We start from the raw sequence: 15,880 nt of genomic DNA, 5'->3' as shown, positions 1-15,880 counted from the left end.
AATTCTTATTAAAAGGGTAGATGTTTTAAAAGTTTAGATGCATAATAAAAGACACGTATGGAAATTCCAAGTATCGCAGCTGGTTCCAGTTGAACTTTATCTTTTCTAACACCACATATCAGAGCATTATTCAAAATATATAATTTGCATGGAATATCACCAACCAGATTAAAATACTACAGATTTCCCTGGGTTCCAACACAGATGCATTCAGAACTCCCTTGGTAACATACTCATCCAGTTTTGTAGTTGATTACCTCCTTTAAACTGCACAAAATAAAGCTTCACACTGAGTAACCTTGCATGTGTAAAAGCATGAAGACATCAGACTAGTTAACCAAACCACTATTTAATGATTTCACTAAAATCTTTAAAGAACAAAGGAATAATGCAACTTATTCTTCTCAGCTTTTTCATGTGTTGTGGTATTTGAAATTCTTCAAGAGGCAGATCTCAAAGAGCTGTGAGTACTTAAACTGTTCCACTTTTCTTTTTTAAAAGTCTTCTGCACGTGCATGGATGACAACGAAGATGCAGTCCAAAATTTAAATTAGATATCTCTTTAGAGCTTGAAGGAACTTCTGAGGCTGTTGAGATCTGGTTTATTTAGAGGTCCCAATAGTAAGCTGGATAGTCTCTAGATTTTAATACTGTTAGACTCACTTAGCAGCTGAGCTTGGTGAACTTAAGAGGACAGAGCAAACTTCAGTTGCAGGCTGATGGGCCAGAAAAATATCTGTACAGTCTGGAAAGGTTAGCACATTGTATCACAATACACAGGTACAAAAAAATGTTTATGCATAGGCACTTGCTCATTTAGTTCTAAAATAAAACAAACAAACAGACCAACCAAAACCAAACAAAAATCCCCAATGAACCATAGTTCTAAAATTCACAAAAATGAAGTTACTTATTTTTTGGGAACTGTCACTAAATCTTTTTTAAAAATAGGAGAAGGCTATGCCCAAAGTTTCAGGTTGAGCATGAAATTATACACAAAGACAAATTTTTGTTGCAAATATTTACTCAAAAAGTAATAATTTACAGCAGTACTTTAACAGCTGTTCAAAACATTTAACATTCATTAAAAACAAAACTGTAAGTCAAAAGCACATTCTGAATGTTTCAAATGGAGCAATGAAATCAAAGGAGCAAGCTACTGTTAATCATATGCATTCCTATATCTAGCTAACTAGAAGACAAAAATAACCCCCAAAACCAAGAAACTAAACCAAAACCAGCAGCCATCTTTCTGTACATAACTTAGACAAAAAGTCCTGAAATTGAACTGTACAATTCTACTTTATATGCCCTTGTGTCCTATTTTTAAGTTAGCCAGTAGCAGCTGCAAAATGGCAAAATGCATCCCAGGTGGTGTTTCCAGTTTGGAGTTTTCCTTATTTTGCTTAAAACCATTTTTACATCAAACCATACACTTTGGTGTGACTTACAGACCATTCCTACGGGTCTACGGCTAAGAGTAATTAAACCAATGGTAAAAGCCTAACAGCTACAGTACTTTCAGCATTATGTCCTACTTTGTACAGCTATGTTCGGTATTTCTGCACAGCCTGCACAGTGAAAACCCCACAAATATATTTTTCTATTGTAATAATTTCACTTTCACTGAAAGTTTATTAAGGTAAGTTTACAGCCTGGCAGGATTACACCTGTACGGAGGTGCACGAATTCATACACTTCTGTTTACGTGCTTTTACAGACAGGAATGTGACACCAAGTTCCAAGGTTTATATTTACCTAAACTATCAGCAGACCAATAACCTTCATTATAAGTGTGCTCCATATCAGCATCAGAAGTGAATTCCTACTCAATCCCCAGTTCAATAATATTCACACTAAAGAATTTAGAAAAATACTTTCTGGGCGAACAAATCACCTTATCCTGGGCTAGTTAACTATAAAAAAATTAGAATTTATACCTCTTTTCAAGTATCAATCTAATAATATATCACATCCAAGAGACAGGAAGATATATTTTAACATGTTACCTTTCTGAAGCTTAATGAATTCAGTCATACATACACATACATGCTACCTCCATATGCAAACTTCCCTTTGGTGTCTCTTTCTCCCTTTTAAAATTTTCAGTCCTTAGCATCCACGAGCACACTCATCAGGAATGGTCCATGGTGTTCTTACCATAGTTTAAAACAAACAAAATTAACACAATTTCAGCTTGCTTCATTCTCATCTGTCTTGTTTGCAGTTGTTTCCATTCTGCTGGGATTGCTTTCTCTAGAAGTCTCATCTGTTTGTTCAGCGAGCTGTCCCGCTTTCTTTGATGATGGTGCGACATTACCTTTTTGGAGAATTTCAGTAGCTTCATGCTCTAGTACTTCTGATGGAGTTAAAGGCTCCAAATGAATACTGCCTTGCTCACTTATGTCTGAACTAACAGATTCAGGTTCATCCCTCTTTCTCAGGAACTGCTCAAAACTGACATCTTCACCCAGTGTCAGCTTTAAGTCCCTCACATTCTTGGCTGAAAGCGCAGTTTCATCCCAGGTACGCACTTTAGTCTGCTCATTCAGGACAACGTCACCTGAACTTTGGCACATTTTCATCTCACTTTCATAATTAATACATTTTTGTTTGTCATCTACTAACTGTTTGCTATTAGCTGAATCACAGTATGCTCTTTTCTCATGCAAAGAATTCTTTGAGCTGTTGCCAGGGAGTTCCAGACTACAAACATTTTCCGTATTTGACAGTGATGAGTCTTCCCTCTTTTCAACGGATGCAACTTTTTTTGTTTGATTTCTACTGCATTCTTTTGTTTCATCTGAAGAGTCATGCTCTTGTTTGCTGAAGAAAAACAAAACAAGTTATTTTTAGATATGATTTTTATAATTTTATGTTATAAATGAAATAAAGCAATGCCTGGCTATGTTCTGCGAAGTGACACTCAGAGGGGTAGTAAAGATTTCCTCTTTGGGATTTGTCATGAGGTCTCATAGCCAGAAAGGCAGAATTTAACTAACAGCTGCATTTTTCTCATCTACTTACAAACTCAGCTTTGTATTCAGCAGTCAATTAATACTCTAGTTCTTGTACTTCAGCTCCAGAAAGGACAGTTGCCTTTGTGTGGCACATGGACTTTCCCAAAATAACACCTGTAGTTCCTCTACCTGCACAGCCTCTTTGACACAGATGCAGATTAAATTGCTTTTTACCTTTTACCACCAACTGACTCTGCAATACTCACGAGAATAAAGCTAACAGCTGGAAATCTAAATCAACAAATCCAAAATTTATTTGAGCAATCACAATCTGGATTCACTGAAAAAGTAAATCTGTGAAGCAGCATTTTCAGTCACCTTTCAGAGTAAAACTGTTTATAAAGAGGAAGCACAGAAATAGAGAAGTTCAATTTTTTCTATAAAGATTAAATGGTAAAAGTTTAATAAAATTTTTAATCAATCTGAAGTTTTTCAGAATGATAAGCAGATTGAATTACCTAAAATGATGATGGTGACAGACAAAAGAAAGTGTGGGGGAGAGGAAAGAAAAAGCTGGAAGAACAAGAACTTGTCTGATTTCAGATATAAATTCTATATACAGAGTGAAACGAAGAGCAAATTCTCTCAAATGAACTTCTAAAATTTAAATGGAAAGTAACAATATGAACAGTAACATGCAGGAAAAAATCTGTGAGAAACACAGTATCGCCACTTAGCTCATTAATCAAAATGTCTTTTTATTTTATTTCTTCAAGTGGTTTTAAACATCTTTTGGCTAAAGCGACTCAAATTCTGATAGCAACACACAGTTCAGAGCTCTTAAAAGAAGAACTAATTCCTTGCTACATGTTTTCTCACATATTTTCAAGCTGAAAACCTACATATGTTCTACTCCTCCTTTAAATTTAATTTAAAGGAATTAAAAATCATTCCAGTGATTCACTTATATGATAAATGATACTGAATTCTACAGAAAATGGCTATTCTGGAAAAGAAGCTACAACCATTCAGAAATCTGTTTTCAAGTTTTACTTTTATTTAAGTAAACAAATCCAAGAATATGCCATTTCCTACTTCTGCTCTAGGTCAGAAGAATAATTTGAGCAGGAACAAAAAACTGTTGGGATATCCTTCAGTGGTGAAATTTTGGTGGTCACTGGGGTAGTCATAGGAATCTTTTAATCCTGTTACACTAACTTTCCATTTATTATAAGGAATGAACTCAAGAGATAGGCCAAACTCCACCAGATTACAACCTGTATTTGCTACTTTCATCAAACAGAAATGTTAGGGTTTGGGGTTTTTTCCTCATTTAGTGAAGTAGCTAAAGAGTAGATGACATTCTCAAATACACAATTTATGTATCCAAGTTCTCTCACAAATATCTAGAAAGAAAAGGGCAAAAAGGTAATATTGGAAGGAGAACTCAAGACTAAGTTCCAGTACAAAAGGCAACACTCAGAAGCACCCGTCAGCTGAGGCTGACATAACTGATTTATCATAACTGTTCCTGATTTCTTCATCTATTCCAGAGAAACACTTCAGTTATACAGAGCCATATATACACTGGTTCAATATTTAGAACTCTTTTCATATGAAAATCTAGTCAACTCTTCATGAAGCAGTGCATACACATATGACCTTTAGCTGCTATTTTTCAACAAACAGCTTGAGGGCAAGATGAGTTGCAGAGCTAACAGGCACAGTATTGTGCTTTATGGGAAGTTTTGAACAGACATGCAAAAACAACAACAAAAAGTTTTAAATAAAGGGATGACTAATAACTAATTATCCCACAAAGAACAGTGTTTCCACACTGAAAAACCCAGATGGATTATATATACGTGCATACACAGAGACAAGATTCACATCAAGAAACTCTTCAAAGAACAAATATGCCCAAAACATATAAAACAGATTGATTACAATCTTTTTCACCTTCTAGTAACAAAATCTCAGCTTCATCCACCCAGCCCCCTTTTCTCACTCATTTTTGCCAAAACACAGAAAGGGAAAAACAAGTGGTAGGGGAAGAAAATAAAAATATATACACATATTGTTGTGCAACAATCACATCCTGAAAACAATTACCCACAAACAACAATAATCTTTCAGATCGCTAAGCACAACAGTAAATTCCTTTAGATAGAACAGTTCTCCAAAGAAATAATTTCCCTCTGCAATGAACTGCAGATGAATCAGCAGACTGTAGTGATTGTGATAATCTAAAATACCACACTAAAAGAGAAATCATACAATATTTCAAGAATTCATTCTGTTAGTATGTCAGTAGCTGACAAAGAAAAGCCTTCTATCCAGTACTAGCAACTAAAAGTACTCTTCTAACACTCTGTGTGCAAATAGGACTGGTTGCAGTTAACAAAACTGGAAATTCAGCCATCAAATTACAGGAGAATGCGAGAATATTAACAGCTGTATTATACAGAAAAGAGGATGGCAGTGAACAGTTGGAATGCAAAATCTGACTGCTGTTTAATGAAACCAAGGAGTCCAGGTTCATGACCTGACCACCAAGTATGGGATATATTAATGAACTGGCTGCCATCAAGTCTATCTGAAATCAGGGCTTACAATAACACCACTTCAAGGGAGCAGCAAAAGCCATAGCTCTGAATGCGAGAGATGAGACTACCAAGTACAAATACCCCCACCTCAGGACACAGAAGCTTAAAAACTAAAGCAATTTAGTTTTTTTTTTTCTCATTGTACAGAAAACGGAAGATTTTGGTGCCAAGTGAGGCAGAGGAAAGCTAGGCTCTTATCACTTGGTGTTTCAAAATCCTACTAGCTCAAGCCTTTTTGCTGCATTATTTAGAGTATTTTATTATTTTATATTGGTTATTTCATATTAGGATTTTAAAAACAATTCAAGGAAAAATTCTACAGCAAGAAAGAAAAAACCTCAACCCTATTATACAAGTGACATTCACACATCTGCATACAGAGTAGTTGCAAAGTGTGTGTAAACACTCCCTTCAGACAGTGGAAAAGGACTCTCCAGGTAACAAAACTTGTATTACAGCTGCATTTACATTAACAGTTTGGTGTGATCCATTCCTTATTGCTCCCACATAACTAGTTTGGTTTACAAGGCAGTACTGGGGCATGCAAACTACGTTTCTTTTTTGAGGAAAATTAACTGGAAACTCTGATCCACAAGTGCTCCAACCCCTAATGGAGCTGAGTCCTCAAGAGTCCAAACCAACACGGGATGTTCCAGGCAGCTCCATGTGTGTGTGCACAGCATGAGCACTCTGTCCAGGGGAACACCAGTCTGCTCTGAAATAACCCCTCTGAACCTCAGTGCAGTGAAAAGATGCAGCATTTTCAGTGTCAACTGCTTTCATCTACTGATCTGCTCCTGGGGCACTAATTATTTGATAATATCAACATAACTACCTTGGGTTAATAACAGAGAAAAGTGTGAGGACTAAGAATCTATAGTGCTAGTTACAAGACTCCAAAAGTCTGTCTTAAAGCCTATGAAACAGCATCAAAGTTTTCAGCAGAAAGCACAGAACAGATTGATACATTAAAATAATTTTTGTCTACTTCGACACAAGGATAGGAAGAAATAGTACATCATATTCACTAGAATTACAGTGACCATTTACTAATCTGTAGCCTAAAGACAGAGAGAACTTCTACCTGAACCATTTAGTCTATTAAGCAAGCATTTTAAGTGAAGGTAGAATTTCAAATAATTTGACCCAAACTGTGTATGACAGAATAAAAAGTGATGAAGCAGACAGAGTTATTCTGAAAGCAGTCAGTATTTTTTTCTTTAGAGGCACTATAAATGCCTATATAACAAATAATCACAATTAAGTTTTAACTAAGTTTTTAAAGGTTAAATTTGCACCAACAATTGTGGAAGATCACTAACTGGGATACTATATTTCAGGCTGTTGAATCTGGAGTAATATGAAGCACAAGTCTATCCACAATATATACCAATAAATAGCATAAACTTTCAATTCTTTCCCCAGACTGACATAATTTAAGTGTAGACCTGTAATTACTAGTTACTCAACAATTTCACACATTTGCTCTGCTAAGAATTTGGTTGAGTATGCTTTCTATAAATGACATAGGTTTTTAAAGACCTAAAGAAATAGACAAGAATTAACACTTTATACTGTATTTTAAAATTGTTTCCCAATTGCCCCAGTAATACTGTTAACTCAGTACAATAAAAGTTTCTTTTAGCTATCTGGTCAAATTATTGAATATCCTATAAATTTTGATAAATTTGCTGTTTAAGCATTACTTACAATCTATTTTGACACTTGGAACATAAATTCTCCATGTCTTATTGAGAAAGTACCTTTCAACTGCCATTGAAAATTTTCTATCATATGAAATGTCATGAAAACACTAATCAAACATTTTTTGCCCAGTTACCTGATAAATAACACAGCATGTTTTGTTTTATTTTATGTAGTTGATTTCAAGATGCAACTGATCATTGTATTTACCTTTCAAAAGTTGGTATTTCTGTTTTTCCTTCAGATAAACTAGGTCTTGAAATTTTCTGTAATAATTAATGATATTTCTTTGATTTTACATCCATGAGCAGCTGATGACAATATGAAGTTGTAGAAATATTTTCACACTAATATTCCCATGAATCTGTTATGTAGCAGAGACTGAGCACAGATCTCAGTAAAGAGGTTTCCAAATAGTCTTCCAAATTTAAAAAAAAAAAAAAAAAAAAAAAAAAAAAAAAAATATCACCAAAACCCACAGAAACAAAGCAAAACTAGAAAGCACCTATTGTAGCCTTGTCCATAAACAAACAATTTCAATTATGCCTTAGTGAACAGAGTGAAAACTAAGTCTGGACACTTTTATATTTGGACAGAAAAAATACCTGAACTGAACTTGTGTTTTGCTAGCACAAAAAGGGCAAAAAAAGTGAAGGAAAATCAAGCTGAAATTAATACATTTTTAAAGCATTACACAGGGTTTGAGCCCATCAAATGCTATTACATTAAGAGCAAACATATTGAAGACTCAAGAGAATGCTTGTCACAGAAGAAACTTTTGAGTCTCTATTAAAACTTATCCAATGAAAAAAACTTTTGAATTCTAAAAAATATGAATAAATTTTTCCTTCAATTTTTAGAACAGTAGAAAACCATGTGAATGAAAACTGCCATTTAGAAACAGCCAATCAGTCTTCTAAAAGCATCTTATACACTTACAGGGCATCTTACTTATTCTTACTTAGGAAACCCTAAGTGCTTAAGTGATAAAAGTAATTACTTAATTGTTTTTTTTTTTTTTTCTGTGTCAATACAACTGTAACTTAATTTTGGTTCAAAAATAGGAGAGGTCACTGTACATAAAGATGAACATTTAAAATTATCATTTCTATCACTTCGTATTTAAAACTACATAAACAATGATAAATACTTTCAGCAAAGTAATTTTTCCCCCACAGAACTGGTGTATTTTGTTTCAATGAGGCCAAATTACACTGCAAATATTTGAAAATTGTATGGCAAAAGTTAAGCTTCTTCTAGATTTTAAAATACTCCTTGCAATATGGCTTTTGTACAAAACCCAAACACACATGAGCCATGCTAAGAAACAATTTCCAACTCAGAATTACTGCACTCTGCCTTCTCCTCTCCTCTGCCTTGGCTGACCTGTTTGCCCTTAAGAACTACCAGGAGAGAAAGATTTCTTGACTTATCTCTCGGAATTTTAAATGTGATGTTTTTCAACTACCTGATTCGTCTATTTGTATTTTTGGTTCTTCAGCACCCTAAGGGTCTGTCCTTTGACCTCCTGCTGCGTATTTCAATAAACATCCAAAATGTCACATCTGGCTGCAGCAAAAGTAACAGGCATTCCATGGCACCTTGGGAAAAACAACCAGAGGTTCCAAATGCCCAGACCACACAGCCAGACAGCACCTCACTGTTCTGAAAGGTCCTGGTTCAGGTGCTCTGTAAGCTCAGTCAGTTAACATCAAAGTAGCTTTTGCTCTTCTGTGTTCTCTGTCTTTTCTAAATGTAAGGGCTACGGTGTCGAGTTTGGGTTTTACTATGTTTTTATTTGGAGTTTAGACAGAGGAGGTTGCATTTTTTGTTTTACTTTTTAAATAAAAGCCAGTATTATGGAACACAATTCTATGGAGAAAAAATGCAATTTTGACAGACACCTTCTAAAATGCTGAACAACAATATGGGATAAAAAAGAAAAACTAAAGGAAAATACACCTGAAGTAGTAACGGAATCTATGGAAAAGGTGTGTCTGTGTAAGACAATCGTTCTTAACACTTCTGAATGAAAATTAAAGGTCTTCTCATTTCCACAAAACCATTGCTTCTGTTAAAGAAATTCACCAAACCCTCTGTATTTTGGAAAGCTGGCAAGCAATGCTACAAGACAGATCTTTCCTAGGTCTGAGGACTTCTCTCACTCTCTTACCATCAGGGATTTCTGTAACAAGACTGCCCTTTCTGAACGGCAACAAAAAGACAACTTCTGAAAAAAACTCTGTAAAATCAGAATCCAAGGATGATATTTCTGAAAAAAACACTAAGAATATTTACCAATACATTTAAGACCATTTAGATTCTGATTTAGATTAATATTTAAGATCATTTAGATTCTGATAGGCCTCCAAAAATTACAGTTCAGAGTCAATATTAATCCAGATCTCACAGTTACCAATTTCCACATTCTCTGAATATGAAGATACATAAGGAAGGGAAACCATTCCTTCACTGGAAGCTGACATTCAACTCAGCCAAAGGGACTGACTATAAACTACAACCTGCACACCTCTGGTGTGGCAGCCCCACCAAAGGTGTGCCTCTGACACAGCCCAGCTTTCTGCAGTAAGGCACAGAAAGCTGGATTCTTATACTATGCAGATCCTCTGAACACCATGACCAGTAATTTATGTATAATTAAAAAAGAATTGTCTTGGATCTTCACACTAGATACCAAGTTCAGAGATGCTCTCAGACTATGTGTAGAAAAGCCAAGATATTACCCTCAGCTTAGCTTCTTTCTCTCTAATGGAGATTCTGGTGTGGATAATGAATTCAATGTTTTAAAATACTGTATGGTTGAAATAGAGATAAGGATGAAGATACTTGCAGTTAGAAAGCAATTGCATAATCTGAAACTGACTTTTAAAGTTGATACTTATGCTGAGCTTAAACATACTTCAGAATTCTGAAGTGTTTTATTGAGTGTACAGAAATAAGAAACTTGTTTCATGTAAGCTCTTCCAGTTATCTTGCCTCAGGAAAACCAGGAACCAACAGTCTTAAGATAGTGAGCATTACTTTTATTCTAATTCTACCTGAGAAATGATCTCCTCACCAGAAAGGCCTTTTAAATCACGACTGAAGTAATTTAAGATCTGAAATGCTAAATTAAGTGCATAAAGCTACCTGACAAAAACAATCCTCATCTAAGTTCAGTTTTCTTTCATTTGTCTGCCTTAACCCAAACACCCAGAACAGAGCTGTAGTTTACTTTAGGACAACTGTAAAACACTGCAGCTGACCTCCAGCTACTATCTGGAGGGGATGTTTCTTGCAAAATACCTTTACAGGCACAGTCCATACATCAGATGAGCTATAAATTATTTAAATTTATTGACTCTGAAAACCACATTAATTAAACAGCTTATCACAACATCACCAAAATTGATTTTCTGTGTTTCTGTAAGAAAATGTTATCGCAGAGATAGCAAGAAGTATCTCCTACAAACTTGTTAAGTCATCAGTTCTAACAAAACCTAACCTTTCAAAGGTTTCTTACAGAAAAAAAGAAAAAGCAAACAAACCCCTCAAAACTGCTTATGCCTAAATCTTCTTTGTTGATGTTGCATTAAAGGCAAATTTAATCTGCTGAAGTATGGTTCTGCCTGTATTATATTTAGATAATGTTATTAATCATAAATTAAATTATTCACAACCTCAGCGAGTCTTAATGGTTGTCTACAGGGTGCGAAATACTTGACATAAAAAACAGTTTTACCACTTAAATTTTATGAAAACTGTATACTAATATTAGCTTGATCAACCACATGTATTTTCCTAAATCCAAAAAAGCAGTCTAACCCCAGACCTTTTAAAGAATTTAAGCACATAGTATCAGTACACCATGAATACTTTCTAATATTGATGTTCTAGCAGCTAAGCAGCATCTTAAACTGTAGCATAAACAATCACATATTATTATTTATTACACCTTAATCTGCAACAATAGATGGCAAAAATATCTACAAAAAAGGATTGGTTTCAGTACCACTGTAAACATACTCTTCAAATTAACAGAGAAATAATCAGGATGAATCGAATGAGAACATATTTTTTGGGTCAGGACTTTAAATACTCTGAAGTATTTAATCATGAGTAGCACACCAGTATAAGATGATGCAACACCAAATATTTAGCATTACTGCTTTAATGATTTATATGCGAGAACTTAAATATGTTGGAAATAGCCATTTGTCATAAAACAGTCATTCCTGTCATAAAAATATCACTCCTGTTAGACTCACTTAGACATGAATAGATCAGATATTGCGTATCCAAGGACAAAACATACTGTTTTTCTTGTCTCAATAAAGTTTTGCCACTAAATTAAATGTGTGTGAATTGGATCCAATATCTATAGATTATTTTAAATCCATTATAAATGTTATTTTACATTATCAAATTTGAGAGATTTTTGTGTTCATGTTTTATATCTTATAGAGTAGAATCCAACTGGCTCATTTATGTTGGTTTGGAAATGAGCAGAGTTTGTAACATTTCATTATAACCACATCTTTGTTATTATGGTTTACTTTGGATTCATGATGTACTCTCTACCTTAATTTTGTTGGGGTATAGTTTTAGAAAGCAGTTCCTTCTAATTTGTGATTGGCAGAAATTGCATGAATAGACACTAAACCATAGAAAATTATCACCTTGTGATGTTCCCAACATTTCTATGATACAAGAAATGTTAAATCCCATCAACAAAGGCAATACTTTCTCACATCTGTGAAGTTGCAGTGCTTCTGGAAAGAACATTATGAAAATAAACCAATGATTGTGACCACCTCCAGTAAGTACAGCCTGCTGGTCCAACAGTTCTGAGCAACTCTGAAACCTTTCTAGAAGTCTCCAAGAATTCTTCACTCTACATGAACTTCTAGTTAATAACAATGAAAAAAATGCCCTTTAACTGTCAATCCTTCAAAAAAGTTGCCCATAAAAAAGGAACGGCTGAGCACAAAATTTCACCTTGAGATAGTCAACAGAATGGATCAGCCATAAAACCAAAGAGACTCAGAGCAAAAGTCAAGTAAGAACACTGATTTAGACACCTTGAAGTCTACATTCAGTTTGATCTGAAACTTTATTTGATAGATGAAGAGACACCTAGGACTGTTAGAAGAGATCTGGACTCGGTAACAAAAGCTAGACTCTAAAATGCAGTTAAGCACAAATAGGAGTATCCTCATTTCTGAAATTCAGTCTCATTGCTTGTCCTGCTCTCACACAATAAAATTGTATATATTTGCACATACACACAAAGCTCAAATCATGAGCCACCGTCTTCCCAGCAATCTCTCATGTTTTCTTACAATCAAAGGCTCACTGGGTAAGCAGAACAAACTCAGCTGGAATCTTTTCCAAACATTTCTTTTTTGTCCACACCTAACCAAAAGTAACTTTTTTTGGGATAACTGTAGCTTCAAGAATTTCTAGAAATCAACTTTGTGCAGCTCAAGGTATCTTCCAGACACTCAACTGAATCATACACAGCATTTAAAAAATTAAATTTATTTGAATCATACACAGCATTAAAAAATTTTAATTTATTTGCACCCAAAAGAATGAAAAGGTCATTGGGTTTGGGATTTTAGGTGCTTTTTTTTTTTAAATTAATCCCACCTTCTTGCAAAAATTCCCGATTTTGACAGATGTAACTTTAAATGACACAGTTACATTTTACAGAATAACAGAAACAAACATTTACTTTGTTTGTACAACTTTTCAAAGAAAGATAAGACATAACTGGCTAGTCAAGCAGTGACATTCAATGTCCTAAAAATAATAAAAGATAGGTTAAGCTACATACAAATGAAATCTTAATTCTTTGACCACAAGCTAAACTGGTTATATCATGCATATTCATGCTCTGCCCTTGCAGATATGGTCCAATATGTTGCATTATTCATGTAAATTGTTGGGATCATAAGAGATTTAATACTAAGTCAGGCAGGTTTATTTTCATGATTTAGAAGTGCTTTTATGAGTTTGCCACACGAGTAACTTTTTCAAGATCCTCACACAGATGCAAACAGGATGTCACAAGGCCAATTGATTCTACATGAACCATTTCCACAAATCTCTCAGATCTGTAAGTACCCTAATAAGTGTTTAAAATGCAAGTTTGAAACTTAAATTTCTGTAGCAAAGCTGCAAAAGAACTGAAGGACAATATTTCAAATAAGCATTTAGAAGACGTAGAATTCACATAACTTCAAATCCAAGTGTCTACCTAGTGTCACCTCCAGGAAATTCTTAGAGAAGGTTTCTGAAAGCCACAAAAACCTGCAATCACATTCCATTCTTCTTGTTGTCAGAAACCTGAATGAAAGTGAAATACGAATTCAACTTCCTCTGAAATGAACAGCATGCTCACAATGAAAACACAAACCCACTATGCTTTTTTGAATGCTGCTGTGTCAAAACAGAATTAAATCCTGCAAGAAAAACCTGTAGTAGGTAAGTGATGCTTGAAGCTGAACAGCAGCATTCAAGATGGAACACAGCTTCTGTCAGAAGGAAAAAAGGCAGCAAAAATAGCAAGACTTTAGAGTACTGAGTAAGTGTGCAGATGCTTAGTCACAAAGTATGTGGAAGAGACAATGGATGACAGGATCCTTGCCGTTATTAGCAACACTAAACAGCTGCAGAAGCTCACTATCACCAGACTTGTGACTGAGTACTAAAAGTCAAGAGGACAAAAAAACTGGTCAAAATGAATTAAATCTCAAAGAATTCAATTATTCAGGAAAAGAAAGTGCTGCAAATTAAGAACAGCTTGCATTCACCAAAACGGAACTCTCACAGCTAGGAAGTTGTATCAGTGACCGATTCCAAAGTGAGGTAAGCTTTATCTATTATGCTGTTTTCAGGCTAGGAAATGAGAGATTCAACCAAAACATATCCACAGTAAACAGGAGGCTGAGTTTGGAGGAACATTACAAGTTCATCATGGCAAAAGCAAAGCTCATCGAATATCCTGATGGATAAACTTGCCATAGATAATCTAGAACTGAAGACAAAATCAGAAGCAGTAAAATCAAAAGCAGCAAATGTCCCAGCAGCTTGAGTAGAGGAGTCTTGAAGATGAGAGATGATATCAAAAGAACAAGGTGTGAAATCAACCAGAACTGTAGCTGCTCCACCCTCAGAATCAAGGCTCAATAAATGTATGTACGTCCATTACATGTTTTCCACCTCTCACAGTATTTTGGAGTAAAAAGAAGCTTAGCTATCAGAGCACAAAGCAGCTAATAAATTCCTTTGGCCAAGATTCAGTTTATGTAGTTACATGCAACAAGAAGACATTCAAAGCATATTTTGCCACTATGTATCATAAAGGCACTGGCACAAAAAAATGTAACTTACTTGAATGTTAAATAGATCAGGATTTGTATGCTTTAGTGAACACCCAAAAACCAACAAAGCCTTTTAGTTTCAGAAGGTGGGATCAAGTTCAGAACAAAATGGGCTTTAACATCAGCCCATATACATCACCATTTACTCACTACTCTAGCTTGGGATAATACTGATAGACTGGAACAAGGAAGAAATGTTGCACATGAGCAGCAAAGGAATACTGCATCATGTAAGTGACACTCCTGGTAAGCCTCTCTTCAACAGAGTACAGCCTCCAAAAAGCTGCCAATCAATGCTGTAAAGCAGAGAACATTATCAAAAAGGGCCTTTGACTAAAATATTGAGAGAAAAGACCAGACCTGCTGTCTAAGAGATTCAAGAAGAGAATACCACAGCTTCAATTCATGAAGAAAAAGGAAAAGGTCTGGTCAGATCCTTGTTTGCTTACATACCAAAATAATCCCAAGCTGGACTGGGTTCAATTTTCTGGTCCACAATGATGTATCAGTGAGCCAAGGCAGTATAGGATACCTGCTCACTTTCAACTGCCCTGCAACAAAAATGTCTGCTGTCAGTTCATTTAAAAATATGTTAATGGTTGTGCAAAGCAGAGAGTTGAGCAATTAGAAGAGTACTCGTATAGTTATTAAATCTTACTTCCTCAGCACAAGGTGGATCACCAAATAAACAAGGAGACTTTTGTAAAAATTTAAAAAACAAATTCTGCTGGCACATCCCCAGCTAGGTTATCTGTATTACTAATGGCAGGAATCTGGTCCAAAGACAGGCTCTGTAACAGTACACAGAGTTCATGGAACATGTCTGATCATTAGCAATAAAGATGAGTTTTAAAACGCATACAGACAATCCAATATATAATAAAAGACACCAAAAGATACCATCTGAGAGATGCAAGAGAAGATCCAAAAGTGTTCAAGATCATAATTGAGTCATTGTTTCCAATGATGAAGTGATTCTGAAGAGTCCCATAAACGAGTCATTGAATTATAGGTCAAAGAATTGGACGAAACATTCAAAGATCATTGAGAAACTATATAGAAGTTATGAACATTGTCTGCAAGTTCCTCTTCTTCCAAAGAAACCAGAGAGTACCACTAGGAACCAGCCCACAAAAAGATGAACATTTTTTTTTTTGTACTCTGTACAGCAAATTATGAATTAAAGTATCTGCTACAGAGGTATACTCATACTCTTCAGTTT

General features: G+C 35.1%; 1 protein-coding gene across 9 annotated transcripts in view; it reads right to left on the bottom strand.

The window, feature by feature from the left end:
* Positions 1 to 333: 333 nt before the first annotated feature.
* ZNF280D (zinc finger protein 280D) overlaps positions 334 to 15,880 on the bottom strand; it is a 50,502-nt gene continuing 34,955 nt past the window's right edge. For 6 of the 9 annotated variants that reach the window (XM_053954614.1, XM_053954612.1, XM_053954613.1 and 3 more), the window contains one exon: positions 334 to 2,826. In XM_053954614.1, the coding sequence (XP_053810589.1) occupies positions 2,193 to 2,826 (634 nt within the window). In that variant the 3' untranslated portion in view covers positions 334 to 2,192. Of the gene's footprint in view, positions 2,827 to 7,486; positions 7,689 to 13,587; positions 13,622 to 15,111; positions 15,210 to 15,880 lie in introns of those variants that run through there. The other 3 variants (XR_008433195.1, XR_008433196.1, XM_053954617.1) reach the window with 3 other exon arrangements.

The sequence above is a fragment of the Vidua chalybeata genome, chromosome 13 (genome assembly GCF_026979565.1).
Source record: "Vidua chalybeata isolate OUT-0048 chromosome 13, bVidCha1 merged haplotype, whole genome shotgun sequence".
Lineage (NCBI taxonomy): Eukaryota > Metazoa > Chordata > Aves > Passeriformes > Viduidae > Vidua > Vidua chalybeata.
This window is presented reverse-complemented; position numbering and strand designations above follow the sequence as displayed.